Consider the following 25,358-nt stretch of genomic DNA (forward strand, 5'->3'; position numbering starts at 1 on the left):
ACAGATAATTTCAGCACACAGTGGTAGAGGTGTAGAGGAGAATGGGGGTTACAGAACCCTTCCTGGGAAAATTTGGGGTAGGAAATTACAAAAAATAAACCAGGGAGGTAGGTGAGGCTGGACCATAGAGGGTCTGTTTGACCACATTAAAAACTTGAGCTTTATCCCAGAGCTGATGGGAACAGTTAAACAGTATTACCTAAGGAGGCAACACGTTCCAATTTATGACTTAAATTCTCCAGGTAACTCAGGTGTGAGAAACAGGGCTCTTGAGAAGTTTAGACTGAATGCAAGGAAACCAGTTAAGATTCACCGTTGTCCAGGGTAGAGGCAATAAGCTAATGTTTTTTATGTACTTGCCATAAATCAAACACTATCCTAAGAACTTTGTTATTAACTTAATCCTCAGAACAACGCTATCAGGTAGGCACCATTAATATCCACATTTTACAGATGCATAACCTCAAGCACAGAGAGGCTAAGGAAACTTGCCCTAGTTCACGGGGCCACACAGCTCTAACTAAGCAGGAGGATTGGAACACAGGCGGTCTGGCTGGAGAATTCAGGCTCTTGCACACCGTGCTTCACGGCATCTCCTGAAGATAAGCGCCAGAGATCAGGGGGAAATACAAGGGCAAATCTCTTTTATTTTGTCCCAAACTGAATTGTTAATTAGCCATAATTTTGCATTAGTGTTATAGCGGTATCCATAAGAAACTCACTCTCCTAGCCTCTCCTTTTCTCCTTACTTAGAGCTTGGATTCTCTTTTGGCACCCATGTCTCTTTCTTTGCAATTTCATGCTGCCTTTCTGCACCAGTGCAACCTACAGGGTGTGTCTTTGAGTAAAACACATTGTGACGTTATCGTCGTCAGGTAACCCAAGTCTACGCTTTTGTCTTATCTCAGAATTTCTTACTAGGGGAATACATCAGCCTTGGGGCTCAGTTGGTGTGCTTTTCCCCAAAGCTGTTGTTTGAGAAGAGCTCGAATTAAGTCATCTCCATGAGAACATCAGTACTGTATGAGATTGTTGTGAAATATGCTGGTACGTAGGGAGAAAAGTGTATCTTTCGAATAATCACTCAGAATACAAACACAAACTGTAAATAGTCATTAGCTAAATGTTACTTTTCCTAACTGTCAAAATGTGCAGAATTTGAGTAGTACAGGGAGATTGTAGAGAAAACAGTGTCTGGAGAATGCCTGACTTAGTTTGCCAGAGAAATGTCACCTCTGCTGCCTGGCCTCCGGTAGATTACCCCTGGGAGACTCTTATTTCCTTCTCTGTTTAGATTCAGGAGGGTATTGAGCATTAGCATCTTTTTCCATGTGGTTGTTAATGATATTATTACAGCTTCATAAAGGGCAGTACTTACTGTACATTAGGCCAAATGTGATCCAAAAGAGCAAATAGAGACTTCCAGCCCTGACAGAGATTCAAGCCTGAAGTGTGATGCAGGGACACAAAAATAGCAAGAAATAGATGGCTCACACAAAGGTATCATGTAGTCCCAGTGGTAGGGCAAGAGGGCCACAATCCCTGGGGCCTTAGTGAGTATCATCTGTGTCCTGTGTGGTCAAGAGACAGAGAAAGCACAGAGACCAAAGACAGTGGGCTGTGGAGGAGGGAAGGGACAAGTTCAAGGAATAACACAGAGTCTGCATCAGAAACTAGGGGAATGAGTTTTATTTGGGAAAGCCAGGAGGGATCAGAAATGAGTTGATGGCCACTGAGTAAGCAGGGTTCAGAAGCCCCGTATTTTTTTTTTTGGAAACTAGGGTATCTTAAAACATGAAGTTATCAGCATATACTTGAGGGGCTCTAAAGTAACAGCCAGCCCTAACCCAGCCCTTCCTTCTCAGTTCACGTTCCAGGTAAGGAGCGTTTTTATTTTAGAAATCCAGGTGCAGTCAGGAGAAGGCAGGAAACAGTGACACCCATCTTTTTTAATGAGCATTGCTACTAGAAGAGAAATTAGCATCACCCTGAATTTTATGTGGTGTCAGTTAAATGAAGGTATTTTGTAGCACTTTATAACAAATTAGAATCAACGAAATTGAAAATAAGCCTAGCACCTGGGATGAGTAATCAGGTAAGTGGCCAGTTTTGCTATTTTTGCTTTGAGCTGAAGACAGAATTTGAATTTCTAATGTCCCCTGAGGTGTAGGGTTCACAGTTGGGGACGTGGTTTCTGGGATGATTGTTTAAGATGCCAGCAGGTCATTGTTGCTCTCCAGGCTACAACTTGCTTGTAGCCATGTTCCTTGGAAATTGGCCCTACCGCAGATGCGTGTCCACCAGAGAGAGGGTTGTGAATTAGTGTAGGACGCAGCTCTGCTTTGGGTGGAACATTAGAGAGCAGACTGGAAATAGATGACCCAGAACAAGGCAGTAAATCATCCACATTTACAGGGAGACTCTAATGAAAGGACTGAAATTCATGTGAAGACTTTACGGCCACTCGTGAAATCAGCCCAAATCCAAGGAACTATTAGAACACTTTTATGCTTTAAGAACAGGGTGACTCAGCTCAGTTGCTGCAATTTGCATATGGTCAGAATGCCCTGACACCATCAGTACTGGCTTTAGTGGGCAGAATTTTACAGCAGAGCTTTTCACTCCATGAGCCAATGTTTCTTGTGTAGATTACTAAATGATTTTAGTATCTGAGGTAAGTTCAGGAAACTGTGGAGGAGGTCGAAAGAACATTGAGGTTGGTGGCCCAGGATCTGTACATGATATGTGTAAGTTTGTTGTGTGGGCAAAAACAAGGGAGAGAAAAAGATAAGTGGGGGAGACGGGTGTTAACAAAAATGAAACTTTGTCTGTTACTCAGATTGGAAATATTAAGAGGGCAACAGATGAAGATAAAATGGTGCTTGTAATTGTGGTTTATGAAGAGAAACAGGCCAGAGCTTCCCTGGTGGCACAGTGGCTAAGAGTCTGCCTGCCAATGCAGGGGACACGGGTTTGAGCCCTGGTCTGGGAAGATCCCACATTTCTTCAGAGCAACTAAGCCCGTGTGCCACAGCTACTGAGTCCATGTGCCACAACTACTGAAGCCCGCGCACCTAGAACCCGTGCTCCGCAACAAGAGAAGACGCTGCCAAGAGAAGCTCGCGCACTGCAGTGAAGAGTAGCCCCCGCTGGCTGCAACTAGAGAAAGCCCGCGTGCAGCAATGAAGACCCAACACAGCCAAAAATAAATAAATAAAATAAATTTTAAAAATTTTAAAAAAGAGAAACAGGCCATATTGAATATATAATTTTTTCCCTCCACAGCAGATGGATTAAATGAAACTAATCTGCCGAAAATTCTTGTGTCTAGGTTGTTTTCAGTCAACCTTAGAGAAAAATAAAATTTGCAGATTTCTTTCTACTTACAAACTTCCTACTTGAAACACTTTTCTCAAAATATTTATATGTTTACTATTTTCTCTTAAATTGTTTTTTTTTCCTTAAAATATTCAGATAACTTTTCAGATGCCTAATTACTGAAGCAGCAGGGGATTTTCCTCATGAAAAATAAAAATGATGAAGAGGCCCTCTCTCCTAATTTCTTCAATAGTAACTTCTCTTTCTTTGACCAATAGTACTTACCTGACGTTCAGGTTTGGACATGGAAAGAGGAAGGTGTTAAATTTCCATCAGCATCACCTGTTGAGGATTCTGTCATAAACAGTACCCTAAGCAAGAAAGGCTGACTTCTCTTTGAGAGCATCAAATACGTCATGGCACCACAGAGAGCAGGATGGGTCTCTGATGGATCTGGCCAATACTAAAAACATATCTGCACGATTGAGCTCCAAACGGACAGCCTCTAGTGCTTGACCCTGTTCAGCCAATTTCGGTGTTGCTCAAGGTGGCACTTCACTGCTGTGACAGATCATCATGCTCTGAAAGCACTAAGACACATGCCTGAGTCGTAGAGGTTATCCACTGTATTTTGTTGCTTTGATAAAAATGGGTGCAGAGAATTGAGTGAATTTATAGGGACAGGAGTTCAAAATGCTGACCTATTATTTCCAGAGAAATGGGTCATTGCGATACCCCTCCTCTTTGTTTTGTACTGCCCTCTCCTGGCTAATAGATCTCTTAATAATGAGTGTTGAGAAAAACCAGGTGGCGGAAACACTGGGGGCTACTAGCATTTCTACTTTCCACTAGACAGTAATTTCTCATTTTATTGTAGAAAACGTGGGGTCAGTGTATAGTGATTAATTCAGATGTGCTGAAGATGTAGGTTGTAGTAGAAAACGTCTTTATGAGAGTAGTTTGGTCATTTATATGGATTTTGTAATGTCTGTGAAAGAAATGATTTTGCAGGTTATTGCATCATTAGTCAGATTTTCTGAATCATTGATGTGAAAATCCAGTTATTGGAAATAATTTGGACGCTTTTTCTCCATGTTTGTATTTTACAGTGGCTGCTAATTTACAGAAGATTGTAGATGATCCCAAAGCTTTAAAAACATTGACATTTAAGTTGGTAAGTGGAAAGTTATGGAACGAAGGTAAATATTTCACCATGCTGTGCCAACAAGGAATAATAATATCATTTAGTAACCTGTTCCGTAATTCTGCTGTTGGTTCTGGGGGGTGGGGATCCGTTTTTGCATTTGTCATTTGCCTGGTCAACATTTGGGAAGATTTTGTGGTGTTTTTTGTTTTGTTTTGTTTTTTAATTGGAATATAGTTGATCTACAGTGTTGTGTTAGTTTCAGGTATACAGCAAAGTGAATCAGTTATACGTATACATATATCTACTTTTTTTTTAGATTCTTTCCCCGTATAGGTCATGGCAGATTATTGAGTAGAGTTCCCTGTGCTATACAGTAGGTCCTTATCAGTTATCTATTTTATATATAGTAGTGTGTATATGTCAATCCCAGTCTCCCAATTTATCCCTCCCCTCCCTTTCCCCCCGGGTAACCATAAGTTTGTTTTCTACATCTGTGACACTGTTTTGTAAATAAGTTCATTTGTACCCTCTTTTTTTGGATTCCACATATAAGCAGTATCATATGATATTTGTCTTTCTCTGTCTGACTTACATCACTCAGTATGACAATCTCTAGGTCCATCCATGTTGCTGCAAATGGCATTATTTTGTTCTTTTTTATGGCTTGGGAACATTTTCTGATCATGACTGGAAAGTTCCTCTTCCATGAGCATAGCTTGTTCTTTTACCATCACATCTTTAATAAGAGTAGCCATTTGAGAAGTCTTGAAGTCTGTACCCTTTTGCTTCCAGTTTGTATGGCAACTTGACCATAAAGACAAAATTAAACTGAGTTCGAAGCAGCACTCTTAATAAAGCTTTCCTGAAGCAAAAGCCAAGTGGTTCTAACGTTTAAAAATTGAGGCCGATTGTTGTAGAAATGGTTTAAGTAATTGGAAGCGATTGTAGAACAGCCCTCTGAAGGCTAGTGAGCAAAGACATAACATTTTAACTCCACATTTCAAATCACAGTAACAGATTCTTGTGGAGAGTAGATATTCCAGCAGTTTTTCTGCACTAGCAGATTTTAAATGTAAGAACTAGGGTAGCCACAGAGATACAGATACTGAACATTCTGGGGTCCTTGTGAAACTAAGAGATTGTGATCATGGCCAGAAATGGAGAGAAGTCCAAGTAGTCAAAAGTGACGATTTTCCTGAAAGTTTTTGCAAGCAGGATGTTAAATGACTCATTTTTAAATTATAAATTAATCTTATCAAGGGCCAGTCTGGAATGCTGCAAGCAATTTAAGATCTAGATGACCAACACTTTGTTTTACACAACATACGTTGATGGTCTGTCTTCTTTATTTCTTGTGAAAATTTAATGGAAAATGTGCATGGCCAAAAAATGCTAAATGATTCGTTACAGTAAATGTTAACCTGGTGCTAATTAACTTTCTGGGTCTTGCTCATCTAAATTCAGATGGCCAGGCTGAGTGATAAAAGAAAAACACAAAGATTTTCACAGAAAGAATTTAGCTGAAGAAAATCATTTTGTTTTGATAACAAAAGAACATTTTAGTCAGACAAAGAGTGAGAAATTAACAAATTGGAAAATTCATCTTCTAGCTTGGGACTCCTGTCACCTCTATTATGTTTCTAATTCACCTGCATCTTCATAAACATGTTTCATTTATATGAGGATATATGGATGAGAAAGATGGCACCTTGTGTCTGCATTTCAAGCCAGTAGTAATGTTTCTTCATTTTTTTTATACTGCAAAAAAAGAAGTTACAACCTACCACCTCCTGAACATTTTCCAAATTTTGAACATGTAAACCTAGAGATAAGAGATTAAAACTTCTACGCTGGCTTATTCCCATTGTCTTTAAACTCGCCTACCTATAAAATAGGAGTAGCAACCCCAGGCCTTCCATAATACTGAAGGTTTTGTAAAAACACCCACTATACTGTCCCTAGATAAACTATACTGTCCCTGTGAAACTAGTTCCCTGGATTCCCTCTCTTCCTCATCCCCATTCTCAGCCCCCTAGTGGGATCCTCTTATCTTCCGAAATTGAGCTTCCTGCCTACAACTTGCCAGCCTCCAGCTCTGTTTACCACGCTGGGGCTCTAGCCCGCGTAATTCTTCCTTAATTCCAAAGTGCCCCAAATACTCGACTGGCTCTCCACTGTCCTCTTCTGAAACTCAAACCCTGATCATGGCTAAAGGAAGTCCTCCCTGATCAAACTTCCTTTTAGGTCCTGCTCCACCTTTCTTTATCCCCCCATTCACTTTTTTTTTTTTTTTTTCCCTCCCTTGGGGGACATTCCTGGTGTATGACTTTATTTTTTTTTTAATTAATTAATTAATTTATTTTTGGCTGTGTTGGGTCTTCGTTTCTGTGCGAAGGCTTTCTCTAGTTATGGCAAGTGGGGGCCACTCTTCATCGCGGTGCACGGGCCTCTCACTATCGTGGCCTCTCTTGTTGCGGAGCACAGGCTCCAGACGCGCAGGCTCAGTAGTTGTGGCTCACGGGCCTAGTCGCTCCGCGGCATGTGGGATCTTCCCAGACCAGGGCTCGAACCCGTGTCCCCTGCATTGGCAGGCGGATTCTCAACCACTGCGCCACCAGGGAAGCCCCCCCCCCCATTCACTTTTTCCCCTAGTCCTCTCTCCTCCTATTTTCATCAGCTGACCCTTTGTATGTACTCTTCCCTAAAATACCCTTCTCTCCCAACTTCTCCAGGCCTGCTCTCTGTGTCACCAACACCTAGACACGTTCCAGTTTTCTGCTTTAATTTCACTTCTCCAACAAGCTTTTTCTGGCATCCGATCTTGGCCTCGGTGCTCCTCCTGTATTCCCTCCCCGAAAGGTGATATTATATTGAAATTGTGTAGAATCTTATTTGTGTCTCTAATAAGTCTAGAGGCTCCAAGCGGGCAGGGACTTCTGTTGGATTCCCTGCACGTAGTAGGGACTTGATCATAATTAATAAAATACATCAGGACACAAACCTCATTTAGGAAAATTTCTCTCAAAATGCCTTGGCCTTGCCTGCAGAAATAACAAGAATCACTACTGTTTCATGGGCATCCACCATTTGCAGGGCATTGCATGAGATGTTTTACATACTTCATCTCAGTCAATTTAGTTCTCACGAATCCTCCAAGATGGTGATGTCACTGGGTCCATTTTATGTCTTGGGAATCAGAGGCTCTGTGAGGTTAACGTGCCCAGGATCAAGCAGTGCAGAAGCTGGGAATTCAATCCTGATCCAGCACCACGGCCCAGTGCTCAACAACTATTCAGTCTTACAGGCGGGACCTTGCAGCCTTATGGTTTTACAGGTTTCTGTTTGTGGATTCACCTTTTGGATGGCTGGACACACTTACACTGGTTGAGACCAGATCTCCTCTGTACCTTAAGCAGAGTGAGTAATGTTGGCCTGTCTGGCGCAGGAGACCTGCAGGAGAAGCCGTGCAGGTTTTTCTTTCCCCTTATAGCTTGAGAATGTATTGTAATGTGTGGCATTCCCAGTAAATGGAAATTGATGGCTTTTCCCCCAGAGATAGTTCAAGATGTTAAATAAAGCCAAACTCAGGAGTGACCTTCTGTTTCTGTCAGTTAACTCTCCATCCATCCCTAGTTAAAACCTGAGAGGGTTTCTTTGTGGTTGTCAGTTGCCAGCCAGTTTGAGACCCATTTGACAGAGCTCATTTGAACTGCTCCTTGGCTTAATCTTCTGTAGGACACTAACATCCTGGTAAAACCACAGAGATCCAATTTGGTTATTTTATTGAAGACTAAAAGATCAAAATGTTTCAGAAGCATTTTTCCTCCTAAGCTGCTACTGCGCATAGTTCTTTCATCTCCCAGCTGTTTATCATTTTAATCTCAGCACTTTCTTTGCTTTCTAAAGGAGAATGGAAGGGGCCTGAAAATTATCTAAAGAGTAGTAGTTAGTACTGTGGTTCTTCACCTGGCTGCACAATGGTTTCACTCAAGGAATGGTGGGGACACTTTAAAAAATTACGAATGCCTGGGTCCTGTTCCACATAGCCTAATTTAATTGTCCTTCAGTGCAGCCTGGGCTGTGGGAACTTGGAAGGCGCCCCTGGTGATTCCAGTGTTTAGCCAAGGCTGGGAAGCATTCCATTTGTAGATGACTCCTCCTCCAATCTCTTTCCTCTCCCAGCTCCCACCGCAATTTAGAAATATTTGGCTCAGGCTTAAAAAGGTGTCTCTTATCTTGTATATCTGCTTATATAAGAAGGACAATGGCCTGAGGGGCAAGGATATTGGTTATTTAAAGAAGTACATGTACTTGTTTTTCTCCACCCAATGAGATCTTTAGCTTCCTTTGACAGATAAGATAATAAGGGAAGTATGATTTCCGTTGTTGACATGGCTGGGAGCTGGGAGATCAGTAAACCTTCTTACCACTTTCAACAGAGTGGTTCAGGCATAGGGGGCATTTCAGCTTAAGTAGTATGTGCTTTGAGTTTGACATATCAGTATGGTTTTATTGTCGTAAGCCTCAAGGCAAGTCTTCATAAATGTTTTTTAAGTCATTTTTTAATTTGCTACCTTGCAGTTTTGTAAAGTGGGTAAGTCTTGCTGCTTTCAATGTGGAATTTTTGAAATGGTGTTAGTGAAAATATAAAATATTTAATTTGTCCTTGAAGAAAGAACACAAATTGTAAGTACAGTTGACCCTTGAACAGCATGGGTTTGAACTGCACAAATCCAGTTAGACATGAATTTTTTTCAGTAAACACCTACCACAGTACTAACAACCTGTGATTAGTTGAATTCGCAGATACAGAGGAACCATGTTTAAGGAGGGCCAAATATAAGTTACATTTGGATTTTCGACTGCTTGGAGGGTTGGAACCCCCAACCCCTGCATTGTTCAAGGGTCAACTGCACATGTAATTAACATCCAGTTGGTACACATTTACACGAGCAGTATAGATTTTAGTTTCTGAAGTTTAATCACATATATTGCAGATAACTATACTTCAATTAAAAAATTGCTGATTTCCAATATTGTGTTAATGTCTGCTGTACAGCAGAGTGATTCAGTTATACATATATATACATTCTTTTTTAATATTCTTTTCCATTATGGCTTATCATAGGGTATTGAATATAGTTCCCTGTGCTATTAGAGTAGGACGTTGTTGTTTATCCATTCTATATATAAAAGCTCACATCTGCTAACCCTAACCTCCCACTCCATCCCTCCCCCAACCCCTTCCCCATTGGCAACCACCAGACTATTCTCTATGTCCGTGATTCTGTGTCTGTTTTGTAGGTAGGTTCATTTGTGTCATATTTTAGATTCCACATATAAGTGATATCATATGGTATTTGTCTTTCTCTTTCTGACTTACTTCACTTATTATGATCATCTCTAATTGCATCCATGTTGCTGCAAATGGCATTATTTCATTCTTTTTTATGGCTGAGTAGTATTCCATTGTATGTATGTACCACATCTTCTTTATCCATTCATCTGTCAATGAATATTTAGGTTGTTACCATGTCTTGGCTATTGTGAATAGTGCTGCTATGAACATAGGGGTGCATGTATCTTTTTGGATTAGAGTTTTGTCCAGATATGTGCCCAGGAGTGGGGTTGCTAGATCGTATGGTAGCTCTATTTTTAGTTTTCTGAGGATCCCCATACTGTTCTCCATAGTGGCTGTACCAACTTACATTCCCACCAGCGGTGCAAGAGGGTTCCCTTTTCTCCACACCCTCTCCAGCATTTGTTATTTGTAGACTTTTTAATGATGGCCATTCTGACCGGTGTGGGGTGTTACCTCATTGTATTATAGTTTTGATTTGCATTTCTCTAATAATTACTGATGGTGAGCAGCAGACAGCAATTTTATAAGCATTGGTAATTAATGACTAAAGAGCCTTATTTCTCGAGGCTGCACAACTAAGGCAACATTCCCCAAAGTACAGGTAAAGCCAGGACTGAAATGATATAAAAACTAGCTGAGAGTATTAACTTACTCCCCCTACTGAAACTGTCAGTTCAAGGAGGTCCATGTAGCAGCTGTCTCCTGTTCAGTCTGAAACAGTGGTTCTGCAAGTGTGGTCCCCAGATGGACAGTGTCAGCTTCACCTGGAAACTTGATAAAAATGTGAATTCTGGGGCCCCATCCCAGGCCTAAGGAATCAGAATGTCGGGGGATGGGGCACAGGAATCCATGTGTTAACACGCTCTCCACGTGATTCTGATGCTGAAGTTTGGGAACCCCCGTTCTAAAGGAAAGGGAGTTTCACACTTTGTGGAGCACCAGGGTAGAACAGAGGTTCTCAAACTCTGCTGAACCTTTGAATCACCTGAGGAGGTCAGAAACTCTCCAGGTGGTGAGGAATCCTTACCAAAGCACACCCAGGCTGGCGGTGGAGGGAACCCTTATGATCGATGCTGGACAACCGCATCTTCAACTCCTCCGCAGGACGTGGGCCACACCTGCTGGTGTGTCAGGAGGGATGGGGAAGTGGGGTCTTTCAGGAATCAGTACAGACACTTGAGTGAGAGCAGTGGTGTTACACTATCGTGCTACAGTCCTGATAACGGATACATTTTCCTTTGAAGCAGAGTTCTCAAAGTGAGGGTACTGAACTTCTGGGATTCCTTGAAACCATTTTAAGGGATCCTGAATGTCAAAACTTCTCATAACAATACTGAGGTGTTACTTGGCCTTTTCCATTGTGTTGACATTGGTGTAAAAGCCATTGTGGTTAAAGCCACTGATGTTGGCACAAATCAAGGCAGGAACATCAAGCCGTAGTAGTAGCCATCATCTTCAAAGCACTCATTCCATCACTCAGTAAATAAATAAAATTTTAAGAAATAAGTGGAACTGGCTCACGTCCCCACTTGAGAACACATCTTTTTAGTATGCTGTGTGATGAGATGGGAAGCATTTCTTCAGTACTGAAGCATGATGGTTGTCTCCAGGAAAAGCACTGGTGATTTGTTTGAGTTGTGAGCCAAACTAGCCATATTTCTTTCCATGGAGTATCACTTTTACTTGGAAGAACAACTGACAAACATTGGCTACTCAGACTAGGGATTTGGCAGACTTGTTTTTCAAAATGAACCAAGTAAGCCTGACACTTCAAGGAAAACAACTGACAATATTTGTTGTCAATCAATAAGAAATTTCAGATTTCAAGCAAAAACAGGATTTTAGAAAACTTGTATCTGGCACGGTAAGCTTGACAGAAACACCCCCCACCCGACCCCCAGTACTTAAAGGCATTTCTGATGAGATTGGTGATGGGTAATATTAATAAATATGATTTGTTGATATTGTTTAAGATGTCACCATTTGGAAGGTTTGCATAGCTCAGTGATGCTAAAACATCATACACAGGTAACAGATCCATTCAAAGGTAAAATAGACCACTGTTTACTATAACAGAGTTATGAAAAGTTGAATGTGATGGTTTCACATTCTACATTGCAACTAAGCTTTAAGAAAATACCACTTGGCAGTCAGCCTCGCAGTGGTCCTCATGGCAGAGAGTGCAGTTGAGAGGAAGATCGGGCCCTCCAGGTCCTCCCGCCTCGGGGCCAGCAGGGGAGCTGAGGGGCCCGGGGACAGAGCCTTTGTGTCCCCCAGAGCCCTCTCGACGGCCACCCACTGGCTGGGCCCGGGCCTTGAAGCAGCAGCGAACCTCCCTCCCCCATCCCACCTCCACGATGTAATGACGGCGACTGTCTGCACGTCTCACGGTCCATGGAGGCCTCAGCAACTGGAGTATATGGACACTGCCATTAAGGGCAACCAAATAGTTGATGAGGAGAAGTTTCTTTTTGTAGAAGCATTCAGCTAGCAAATAAGGAAGGAATGATTGATAGAATATCATCATTTTACAGCCCCTGATGATGAATGACTGGATCTTGACAATGCTCACCATTGGCATTATGAAAAGACGTGCTCCTGAATAAAAAGGAACCTGAATCTGAAAAAAAAAAAGAAAATACCACTTGGCAAGTTTCAGCATAGTAACAAATGATATCCACAATTATCTGGAAAGGCTATTAAGATACTCTTCCCTTTTCCAACTACCTATTTGTGAAAGACTGGATTTTCTTTATTTACTTTAAGGAAAACAGAGCAATAGAGTGAATGCAGATGCAGGTGTAAGAATCCAGCCATCTTCTATTAAGCAAGACATTAAAGATTTGCAAAAATGGAAAAAGTAGTGCCACTCTTCTCAAATTTCTGTTTTGGGAAACTATGGTTATATATTTTTCATGAAGATTTTTATTTATTAGCACGCAGTGGGTTTATTTCTATAATGTTTAATGAATCAGTAAATGAATACTTTAGAAATAAATAACTATTTTCTAAGACGGTCAGTACCATATAACCTACATAAACATGTTTTATGTTTTAAAATATATTTAGTACTTTACTAAAAATATTTTTTATTGAAATATAGTTGATTTCCAATTTTGTGTTAATTTCTGCTATACAGCAAAGTGATATATTCATTTTTTTTAATATTCTTTTTCCATTATGGTTTATCATAGGATACTAAATAGTTCCCTGTGCTATACGGTAGGACCTTGTTGTTTCTCCATTTATATCTATAATAACTTTAACCTCAGCCTCCCACTCCATCCTTCCCCCAATCCCCTCCCCCTTGGCAACCATAAGTCTGTTCTCCATGTCCATGGGTTTGTTTCTGTTTCGCAGATAGGTTCATTTGTGTCATATTTTAGATTCCACGTAAATGATATCATATGTATTTGTCTTCCTCCTTCTGATTTACTTCACTTAGTACGATAATCTCTAGGTCCATCCATGTTGCTGCAAATGGCATTATGTCATTCTTTTTTATGGCTGAGTCAGTATTTCATTGTATATATGTACCACATCTTCTTTATCCATTCTGTCCATGGACATTTAGGTTCCATTTAGGTTGTTTCCATGTCTTGGCTGTTGTGAATAGTGCTAGGAACATAGGGGTGCATGTATGTTTTTTGGATTCGTTTTGTCTGGATATATGCCCAGGAGTGAGACTGCTGGATCATATGGTAAATCTAGTTTTAGTTTTCTGAGGAACCTCCATAGTGGCTGCACCAACTTACATTCCCACCAACTGTGTGGGAGGGTTCCCTTTTCTCCCCACCCTCTCCAGCATTTGTTATTTTTAGACTTTTTAACGATGGCCATTCTGACTGGTGTGAGGTGGTGCCTCATTGTAGTTTTGATTTGCATGTCTCTAATAATTAGCAATTGAGCATCTTTTCGTGTGCCTGTTGGCCATCTGTATGTCTTCTTTGGAGAAATGTCTGTTTAGGTCTTCTGCCCATTTTTTGATTGGGTTGTTTGTTTCTTTGTTGTTGAGTTGTATGAGCTGTTTGTTTGCAAATATTTTCTCCCAAATATTTTCTCCCATTCTGTAGATTGTCTTTTCGTTTTGTTTATGGTTTCCTTTGCTGTGCAAAAGCTTGTAAGTTTGGTTCTGTCCCATTTGTTTATAAAAATAATTTTTTTAACATCTCTAAGTCGGTACAATAAATGTAACCCACAGAGACATAACTGTTTGGAGTTCTTGATAAAGTTTGAGAACTGCTGCATTAAGGGTTTCTGGTCACTTTTCTCTAGATTTTAGTATCATTTGCATGTTGCCCTCATGAGCATTTTGCAAGCCGCAAAGAGGCAAGGACTTGGCCTTAAGAGAGAGCTAGCAAGATAGTTGGAGGAGGGAGGGCTGAGTGCCTTGAAGCAAAGCCAAACCCCCTGGCCTGTGCCTCTTTGCCAGGAAACAAACAGAACATAGGATGGGACATGGGCCCCCTATGCCGTGTACCCACGTAATCACTGGTTTGACTACACATTCTCATGATAAATTCTCACTTCTATTACTCTTCACTGAAAGGATTTTAATGTTTTTATTTCTAGCCATTTTAACCTCCTGCTATTCACATTGACAAATTTCTGATGTAGCTTTCAAATGCACTGACGTGCTTCACACTTGCTAGTCTGACCTCTTTGTCAACGGCAGCAGCAATAGCTTGACCTCAGATGTTTGTCAGTTGTCTACACAGATTGTCTCTGCCCGCATCAGTGGGCTGAGCAAATGACGTTGTTAGCAATAGCGACAAGGAGAGAAGGGAAGGTTTAGGAAGATAGATCAAGAAACAGAGGTAGTAGAAGGAGAAAATTGGTGGGGTGGTAAGCATTGCAGTATCAGTATGACTGCTTTGTTCACAGACATAAGGAAAGAAGCACTTCTGACCTTTCTGCCCCTGGCAATGCCAACAATGGAAATTGTATTTTACCGAATATCTTATCTGTCAAGTGAAACTAGAGACATCGTTCGACAGACACAAAGTATATTATTTAATTGTTAATATTCCTACTCTTTAGGCTATGGATTTTCTTATTAAGCATAACTGCTCACACGGAGTGTTATTTTAAGGATAATTATTTTAAAATATTCAAGTTGTATGTTCTAATTAGCTGCTTATTTTAATTCTAATTAGCTGCTTATTTTAAAGCAAAATGCTGGGGTTGGCAAAGGGCTGGTTTCTCTACGGTGTTTTGGAGCAATGCTAAGCAGCTTCACCGTGATGATTTTGGAAACGGCTTCGTACCCTGGGAAACTAATTGTTTTGACAATAATTTAGCAGGCATTAGGCCAAGAAAAGGTTTGTATGGCCCTTTGGTAATTAATTGCCCACTCCCAGGCATTCAAACTTTCTTCACCCCACTCGTAGTACTTACATCATGTCCAGTTGTGATTTGTGTACTACAGAGCGAAGAGGCAACTTAGAATGGTGATCTGAGTATTCTGTGTGCGTGTGTAGGAGAGGGAGGTCAAAAAGAGGAGATTAAGTTGTGAATTAGGGCCAGTGAAAGCTTTGATGGGCAATGGCTTATTTGCAGTTTCTTTGGATTTTTGCAATGATAAAGTATTTGGCACGCTATAACTTGGTAATAAATGTGTCCTAGAATATTATAAATTGTTTGTTTATGGAAAAAATAATTGTTATGGTACCTTTCCGTGTAAAAATTACGCACATTTAAACAACAGTTGTCTGTCATGAGCCGTTCCACTACTTGGTGACCAAGTAGTCACCAGTACTACTGGTGGCCAGTAGTGTCAAACTGGTGGCCAGTTTGACAAAGAAAGTGATTTTGATAAAAACCAAATTACCCTTGAGTGTGACCTGTTAGATCTCTTCTGCTCACTGTCATAATATTCTTTTAAAAGTAAAGCACATTTAAAAGCATTTTACTTAGTTGTTGAGATTGTGTATGTACCTTCCGGGCAGTGCTGTGGTTCATCGGTGGTTCCAATGGTGGTGGTTTCACAGGTAACAAATCCCTTCTGTTCTGGACGCCCAGATTCCCCAGGGTAGTTAGTTAGCACCCAGTAGTCACTGAAGAAAGTGATTCTTAGGATGTCTCCTGGAAGAGATGGGACACCTGGCCCCATGAAGACGGTGCTGGGATCCGCCGTCACAGGAACAAGTCTGTAAAAAAACCAGTAGCAACCAACCAGCACTGAGCATTTCTTTTTCCCTTTTCAGGCTTCTGGCTGTGATGGGTCGGAGATTCCCGACGAAGTGAAGCTGATTGGGTTTGCTCAGTTGAGTGTCAGCTGATGTCTGTCCCTTGATGTCACCCTGATCTGCCATGCCTACCCCTCGCTGTGCCCTCCCCCCAACCTTTCCCTCTCCTGCCACTTCCTCCCACCCCCTAGCAAAAATCAGAGGATTGTGAAGAGGCCGGCTTCAACGTAACGGGATAAAAAAAGAATTTTTTTAAACTTAACAACACTGAGTTCTGCTTTATTCTCTAGCAACCCACAGTATGAGAACAAGCAAAAACACCACAGCTGCACGACTGTTGCTCATTTTTCCAAAAGCTATTTAATATCCTCAGCAATCAATTCGGATCTCCCTTACGTGAAAAGAATCTGAAACACACTCAGGTGGTCCTATTTATTGGCAACAAAAGGAATTTTTTTCTATCAGAAGCCTATTTCTTCTCTCATTGTTGTCCTTCCTTTCTGTTATAATACTTTATTGTACATCTGACAATACCGCCTCTTCTGTTGTATTTAGAAATTAATATAAAATTAAGATTTATTAGCCGAACTTGAATTCTAGTTTTAAAACTGACTGTGAATTTTATTTTTCATATATTTATGCATTACACACCTTAGCTATAAGAAAGAAAAAACGTTTTTGATTATATATGCTTCTTGCAGTTACTCTCTTGTTATTTAAACAAAAAGTTTCAGGTCTATCTTTGGAGTATTTATAACTTGTGATTTTTGAAATGACTGACTGAATTAGGAACTAGGACGCTTACTCTTTTGGTTTGCCTGAAAACCAGTCCACAAGCTGATTGATTGTCTCTTGGGAGAGGGAGGTGCCTTGCAAAAACAAAAAAACAAAAAAACTTTCACATTAAGAATGTGCCTGAGGCTGCTTTACTCTGGAATATAGTCTCAGATCTAAAATTTCCTCTACATAAAGTGGCATATGTAAGTTTTGCTTCACTGGAACGTTTAGGATGCTCTATAAACCGTGGCCATTCTATTAGATTGCTAATTATGTACCCACCTCTGATTTGACATCTCCTGAAGTGATTGATTGATAGGATCTGTCGTTCCAAAGGTGATGATAAACTTGAAAATACCAGAATCCGTGTTTTACTTGAAATTCTGCAGAATACCCAGATGGAGTGAAAAATAATAGAAAGGGTTTTGTGCAGTGACTGAAAGGTAAAACGCTGTTAAGTTGTTTCAAGAATAAATACTTTCAACCCAAATAGCCCTCTGCTTGACTATACGTTATGGAATAGTAAACCTTAGGATTTTCAAAATTGGAGTCTAAACTTTCAGGGAGGTGGCTCCCAGGTGGTAGCCTTTGCTCTTTCCTAGCTAACCCTAGACATGGCAGCTCTTTAATGTACTTTAAAAAGCAAATATATATTACTAAGGGAAAAAAAGTTATTTATAATTGCCTTGTCATAATTGTTAAGGTGTTCTAGAGCCATTTGCATACAATTTAATGTAATTTCATTCCATTCTATTGTTTACACAACAATTATTACTCAAAGATGACTGCAAAGGTAAAAGGAAAATAAAAGTGTATTATTGCACAAAGAGGTAGTGTCACATTGTTTCATTCCTCCTCTAGGTAGTGTCTGCATTGCTGCAGTGATCTTTAGCGCTTTCATAAAATGCCTAGTGAGAATTAACTGGTGAAAAGTGCCCCGGAGGAAGACTAAGGCATCCATCAGGCATCCGTCCAGTCACAGAAAACCAGGTATGACAATTGCTTGATAAAAGAATGAAAGACAAACATTCACACTCCATGTAGACAGTCTGTCTGTCTTTAAATCAAAAAACCACAGGGCTGCAGGGGACAAGTGAGAAGAATTCCTTCCAACGGCTAAGGCAGGAGTGGTTATAGGACTTGTGCAGGGCCTTTCAGAGCTTCCTGCAGAGCTGGCCTCCTAGGGCCCTGTCTTCCTGACATCCACTGCACAACTTGTGGCCAAAAACAGTATAAGAAAAGACCCTCATATTCTCAGAGTAAAACGTACATGAGGAACTGTAGAACTCTGTTTTGCAATATAGTAAAGAATAATGCTATATTTTCTTTATGCCCATATTCCCATGCCTTTCCTAATGGTATTTGAGGGAGCTTACGTATATTTATATACCAAGATAAAGACTTTCAAATACATAAAGAAATTAGGATGAAGGGTCAGTAAGATTTGGCTAACAAGATGAATGCAAGTATAAAGTCAGGACACAGAAGTTCATGATGAGGTCCTGCATCATTGCTAGAGCAGTACACACATTGGGATTAGAGCTTCCAACACAGCAACAGTGAAGAGGAACTTTTTTTTTTTTTCCTCAAGGAGAAACATGATTTTTCCTAGTACTAAAGCCTGAGATGAAATTTTTCTTGGAAGTTCGAGTTATGTATTCAGAAACTTAAAAACCCTCAAAGCATTGATACATATATCGCAAGTTTTGAACACTTACTTACCCTTTCTAGTACTTTCTGCGGGGACCCAGATGTGTAGGGTATATGATAGGAAATGCTGGTCAGCCAGGAGCTGAGAGTGTGATCCAAGCAGTTGCTCTCACTCGTGGTCTAGAAAGATATAACACATTTAAAACTGAGTGGAATGAGTGGGCTACGTTCCCTTTAGGCAATCCTCTGTGACTGTTTCTCCTAATCAGGCTTTTGATTAAACCTGACACATTGTGATTGTGCTCACTGGCAAAGACCTAAACGTTGCTAAACACAGCTATTTGGCATTATTTATTTGGACAGCTTCACATGCTTTGACAAACAGGAGGGTTTACACTTCTTCGTAAAATCAAGGCACTCACATCTCATACATAAATATATACAGAAACTGTCCCACATCCCATGTGTCTCTACTGTGGTCAACTTGAAAAGATCTAAAATAGAAGGAAGTTATCATTATCTCATTTTAACTTCAATATATTGTTCTTATATGAACAAAATGGTTTTCTGTATATAAGACAACTTTTAGAGACTCCTATAAATCGTGTGCGATGAAAACTTAATTTCTTTTTCCAAATAATTATCCTTGTAAAGTTATAAATTTCCCTGTGTTGTTACATATATGCTGGTAAATATGGTATATCTTCATGCCTCTTCTTCATATGGGAATAGGGTGAAGTAGCAGTCTTTAGGGGAAGAGCCAAGAATTCTCTCAAAAGACAAATCTAGTCCCATATAGAATCCTAGCATGGGAAATTTTTATATCAGGATTTTCACTCATCTCAACAGTGCACCTGTGGTCTATTTTGTGTTGAGCAATATACCTTCCTGGTGAACCCTCCAAGTTAAATTGGTAAGCAGAATCTACAGTTAAGTAATTAAATTACAGAGATGGTGAACATGAGCCAATTAACATTGGAGGACTTCTGCCCAAAGTTAGGATTTGCATTTGATAGTAAATGATCTTAGGTCTTCTTTTGCCTTAGAGGTGTATTTGATAAGAGAAGCTGTCGCTTAGTAAGGCTGTCATTGAGTTTGTGACAGTAAAATCATATGATCAGTTTAAAATATTTATCCATTCATATAGCAGAGAGCATGCTTCTAGCTCATCCAAAAGTGGCTTTAGCCAATTATGATACAATTAAAGGAACTCAAATATATCCCCATTTTTCTGCTGCACACATTTATTGTCTAACGTGTTAGGAAATCCTAGCCCATTTCGTACTCTCACCAGGACATTAAGGGGCAGGTTGGGTTTAAGTATAACTTGTGTGCCAGGGTGGGTGGTACTAGAATGTATCCTCAGGGCCAGAATGTCCCAACCTAGAACTATGTAATGTTTCCTAGGGTTCTAAGTTTCAAGAGGTCTATTACTAGGCCAAATAGGCATAAACAAATGGTTTTCAAATGACAATTTCCATTGTATATTGGCATGAACTAAAATTTCAAGTAATGAGCTTTGATCATACAAGAGTGTTTCCTTTAAGCTGATGCAATACTTCCTAGAGTTAGCTGCTTAGGATGTGCACTACCAAGAACGAGTAAAATGTTTAATGCATATAAAGAGTGGAGACTGTAAGGGCATATTTTTAAAATATGATTAAGTGACTGACTCCCTCAGGGATCCTAGACACAATATCAACACCCAAAAACACATGAAAGGAGCTGGCACTCCACTGGAATAGACACGCCATAAAAAATAGTCAAAAGTACCTGTTTCCAGAAGGTCCCAGTGGTTGCCTCAGTGCTATTTTGCCACAGAGAAAAAGCACGGTCCAATAACAGTGATGTTTCTTTACCTGTCTTCTTATACCTTGCTCAGCAAACCTAGTCATGGCTGGTTTGGGGACCTAAGAAAAGGAGAAAAATTTGCACTGTTAGCTTATCAGCTACTGTGCATCTATGTCAAACCAATGTATGCTAAGAAAGGTACATAAAACTTCCCCACATGAATTGTAGCGTACAAAATGAGCATCATTGGCTGAAGAGGTTTGTTGAACCTGTATAATGCAGCTTATAACTCAAAGGGCAAGGAATATTACTAAAAATTACCATCTTATGCTATTATTTGAATTTGCTACAGAATGAAGAAAGGTCAGTAATAGAATAATGATTCCTATAGTTTATTTATCCCTCATGTAGAATACTGGCTTGAGAAACCAAGATTTATAATTTATCACAGAAGAAACTAACTTATTGTTTAGATAGAATGTTTAGTAAACTAATGAGTCTATAATCTGGAAGAAGTAGGATAGTGCCCTTTAAAAAATGGTATAGAGGGCTTCCTTGGTGGTGCAGTGGTTAAGAATCCACCTGCCAATGCAGGGGACATGGGTTTGATCCCTGGTCCAGGAAGATCCCACATGCCACAGAGCAACTAAGCCCATGCACCACAACTACTGAGCCTGCGCTCTAGAGCCCATGAGCCACAACTACTGAGCCTGTGTGCCACAACTACTGAAGCCCGTGCGCCTAGAGCCTGTGCTCCGCAACAAGAGAAGCCACCGCAATGAGAAGCCCATCACTGCAACTAGAGAAAGCCTGTGTGCAGCAGTGAAGACCCAATGCAGCCAAAAATAAAAAACTAAATTTTTTTTTTTTAAATGGTATAAACAACACTCCAGTCCAACCTCCACCCAGATGGACAATTTGGTATTGAACGATTCTGGCAGCAGCACTTATATGTGTAAAGTAACATTACGTTCAAAATTAGCAGGTGCTCAGAGTGAGATTGAGTACATTCAGGTAGATTTTTCACATACATAAGTAGTTTTCTTCTCTCTGCAAACTCTGTGGGATTCTGAAGAAAGAAGTGAATTAAGAGGAGGAGATCAAGATGGCAGAGTAGGAGGATGTGGAGCTCACCTCCCCCCCATGAACACATCAGAAACACCTCTACATGTGGAGCAATTCTCACTGGAAATAAACTGGAGACTGGCAGAATGACTTATACAACCAAGGCTGTAAGAAAGATCGACACAGAGTTAGGCAGGAAGAGAGGAGAAGCAATCAGGTCAGGACCTGTGTCCCTGGGAGGGGACACAGAATAGGAGGGGGATTACACAGCCTCAGAGATCGTCCCTGGGGAGTGAGGGGTCTGAACCACATATCAGGCACCCCATCCCTGGGGTCCAACACTGGGAGGAAAGGTCCCCTTAGCAGGTTTGAAGGCCAAGGAGACTGACAGCAGGGCTGCCAGAAACCTAGACTACTCTTATGAAATGTGCACACATGCTTACTCCCTCAACAAGGCAGTGGAAGCAGATTGAAATGACCCAGGACTTTGGCTGGTTTTCTGCAACTGCCCCATTGCAGGCCCAAGGCCAAGCTGAGCACCCACCGTGGCCCCTCTTGCTCTGCAGAGCAGCTCCACACTAGGGCAAAGGCTGCTGTAGCTAAGTGCATAGCTGTCAGGGACAGAGTCTGCTCAGACCTGGCAAGGCATCCATCCTGGTGTTCACAGGGGTGAAAGATCAGTGCTCTGACTGGTGCCGGGACCACCCCAGCACACACTGTGGCCCCTCTTGCTCCACAGCACAGCTCCCCACTAAGGCAAAGGCTGCCGCTGCTGAGCAGAGTATGCCGTTGTGGAGGACGGAACCAGCTTGGACCCAGCACTGTATCTGAACAGGGTCAGGATGGCCATCACTGGCACTTGCAGAGGCAGCAGGTTGGGAGTGATCTGGAGCTTTGACGGGTGTGCATGGAACACCCCAGCTCACACCCTGGCCTGCATGGGACACCTACTCCAGCAATGCTCCCCTGCGGGGCAAAGGTGCCCATGCTGGGAGGGAATAGAGCACACACTCAGAGGGAACAGAACCTGACCCTCAGGGCATCTGCTCCAGCAACTTTGGACCCACCCCCTCCCTTGATAGGGTGATGTTGGCCACTGGGCAGAGGAGAAACCCCCTGTCACACCTGGCTCTAGCTCTAGCCCTCCCCCATCTCTGCCATCTCCAAGCTCCACCTCCTAGCAAGGTGATAGCTGCCAGCACACCTGGAGGAGGAATGTGACTCATGCTCACTTCAGATCCAGCTCACCCACAAAAGCCACTGGGCACATGCAGACTGCATAAGGATGCTCCCACACAAGGACACCCCGTCAGAACCAGGATAGGTAACTGTTTCATCTAATTTCATAGAGACAGAGAAAGATAAGCAAAATGAGAAGACAGAGGAGTTTGTTTCAAATAAAAGAACAAGAAAGAAAAAAAACCTGAAAAAAAATGAATGGAACAGAGATTGGGGCTTCCCTGGTGGCGCAGTGGTAAAGAATCCACTGGCCAACATGGGACATGAGTTCAAGCCCTGATCTGGGAAGATCCCACATGCCGTGGATCAGCTAAGCCCATGTGTCACAACTACTGAGCCTACGCTCTAGAGCCCATGAGCCAAAACTAGTGAGCCCGCATGCCTAGAGCCCATGCTCCACAATAAGCCACTGCAATGAGAAGCCCGCGCACTGCAACAAAGAGTAGCCCCCACTCACCACAACTGGAGAAAGCCTGAGCACAGCAACGAAGACCCAGTGCAGCCAAAAATAATTTTTTTTAAAAAAATGAATGAAACAGAGATAAATGATTTACTGGATAAAGAGTTCAAAGCATTAATAATAAGATGCTAACTGAACTAGGGAAAAGAATAAGTGAACACAGTGTGAATTATAACAAGGAACTAGAAAATAAAAAAGAACCAATCAGAATTGAAGAATATGATAACTGAAGTGAAAAACACACTAGAAGGAATTAAGAGCAAACCAACTGATACAGAAGAACATATAAGTGATCTGGAAGATAGAATAATGGAAATCACCCAATCAGGATTGCAAAAAGAAAACAAATTTTAAAAATGAAATCAAGAGAGGAGAAGATGGCGGAAGAGTAAGACGCGGAGATCACCTTCCTCCCCACAGATACATCAGAAATACATCTACACGTAGAACTGCTCTTATAGAACACCCACTGAACGATGGCAGAAGACGTCAGACCTCCCAAAAGGCAAGAAACTCCCCACGTACCTGGGTAGGGCAAAAGAAAAAAAGAAAAAACAAAGAGAAAAGAATAGGGACAGGACCTGCACCAGTGGGAGGGAGCTGTGAAGGAGGAAAGGTTTCTACACACTAGGAAGGCCCTTCGCAGGCAGAGACTGCGGGTGGCAGAGGGGGGGAAGCTTCGGAGCCACGGAAGAGAGCGCAGCAACAGGGGTGCGGAGGGCAAAGCGGAGAGATTCCCGCACAGAGGATCAGAGCTGACCAGCACTCAGCAGCCAGAGGCTTGTCTGGTCACCTGCCGAGGCGGGCGGGGGCTGGGAGCTGAGGCTTGGGCTTCAGAGGTCAGATCCCAGGGAGAGGACTGGGGTTGGCTGCGTGAACACAGCCTGAAGGGGCTAGTGCGCCACAGCTAGCCGGGAGGGAGTCTGGGAAAAGGTCTGGAGCTGCCGAAGAGGCAAGAGACTATTTCTTCCCTCTTTGTTTCCTGATGCGCGAGGAGAGGGGATTCAGAGCGCTGCCTAAACGAGCTCCAGAGACGGGCGCAAGCCGTGGCTATCAGCACAGACCCCAGAGACAAGCATGAGACGCTAAGGCTGCTGCTGCTGCCACCAAGAAGCCTGTGTGCGAGCACAGGTCACTAACCACACACCCCCTCCCGGGAACCTGTGCAGCCCGCCACTGCCAGGGTCCCGTGACCCAGAGACAACTTCCCCGGGAGAACGCACGGCGTGCCTCGGGCTGGTGCAACTTCACACTGGCCTCTGCCGCCGCAGGCTCGCCCCGCATCCGTAGCCCTCCCTCCCCCCGGCCTGAGTGAGCCAGAGCCCCCGAAGCAGCTGCACCTTTAACCGCGTCCTGTCTGAGCAAAGAACAGACGCCCTCAGGCGACCTACACGCAGAGGTGGGTCCAAATCCAAAGCTGAACCCCAGGAGCTGTGCAAACAAAGAAGAGAAATGGAAATTTCTCCCAGCAGCCTCAGAAGCAGCGGATTAAATCTCCACAGTCAACTTCATGTACCCTGCGTCTGTGGAATACCTGAATAGACAACGAATCATCCCAAATTGAGGAGATGGACTTTGGGAGCAAGATATATTATTTTTTCCCCTTTTTCTCTTTTTGTGAGTGTGTATGTGTATGCTTCTGTGTGAGATTTTGTCTGTATAGCTTTGCTTTCACCATTTGTCCTAGGGTTCTGTCCATCTGTTTTTGTTTTTTTTTTTACTTAAAAAAAATTTTCTTCTTAATAATTATTTTTTATTTTAATAACTTTATTTTATTTTATGTTATCCTCTTTTTTTCTTTCTTTCTATCTTTTCTCCCTTTTATTCTGAGCTGTGTGGATGAAAGACTCTTGGTGCTCCAGCCAGGCATCAATGCTGTGCCTCTGAGGTGGGAGAGCCAACTTCAGGACACTGGTCCACAAGAGACCTCTCAGCTCCATGTAATAGCAAACAGCGAAAATCTCCCAGAGATCTCCATCTCAACACCAAGACCCAGCTTCACTCAACGACTAGCAAGCTACAGTGCTGGACACTCTATGCAAAATAACTAGCAAGACAGGAACACAGCCCCATCCATTAGCAGAGAGGCTGCCTAAAATCATAATAAGGCCACAGACACCCCAAAACACACCACCAGACGTGGACCTGCCCACCAAAAAGACAAGATCCAGTCTCATCCACCAGAACACAGGCACTAGGCCCCTCCACCAGGAAGCCTACACAACCCACTGAACCAACCTTAGCCACTGGAGACAGACACCAAAAACAACGGGAAATACGAACCTGCAGCCTGCAAAAAGGAGACCCCAAACACAGTAAGATAAGCAAAATGAGAAGACAGAAAAACACACAGCAGATGAA

The 25,358-nt window shown here is 42.0% G+C and overlaps 1 protein-coding gene across 5 annotated transcripts in view; it reads left to right on the forward strand.

Annotated features, from left to right (window-relative positions):
* The window catches only part of STK39 (serine/threonine kinase 39), a 303,091-nt gene extending 286,811 nt beyond the window's left edge, over window positions 1-16,280 (forward strand). For all 5 annotated transcript variants that reach the window (XM_082396842.1, XM_082396844.1, XM_082396841.1 and 2 more), the window contains 2 exons: window positions 4,428-4,492; window positions 16,034-16,280. In XM_082396842.1, the coding sequence (XP_082252968.1) occupies window positions 4,428-4,492; window positions 16,034-16,108 (140 nt within the window). In that variant the 3' untranslated portion in view covers window positions 16,109-16,280. The remainder of the gene's footprint in view (window positions 1-4,427; window positions 4,493-16,033) is intronic.
* The last annotated feature ends 9,078 nt before the right edge of the window (window positions 16,281-25,358 follow it).

The sequence above is a fragment of the Balaenoptera borealis genome (genome assembly GCF_965194805.1).
Source record: "Balaenoptera borealis genome assembly, chromosome: 6".
NCBI lineage: Eukaryota > Metazoa > Chordata > Mammalia > Artiodactyla > Balaenopteridae > Balaenoptera > Balaenoptera borealis.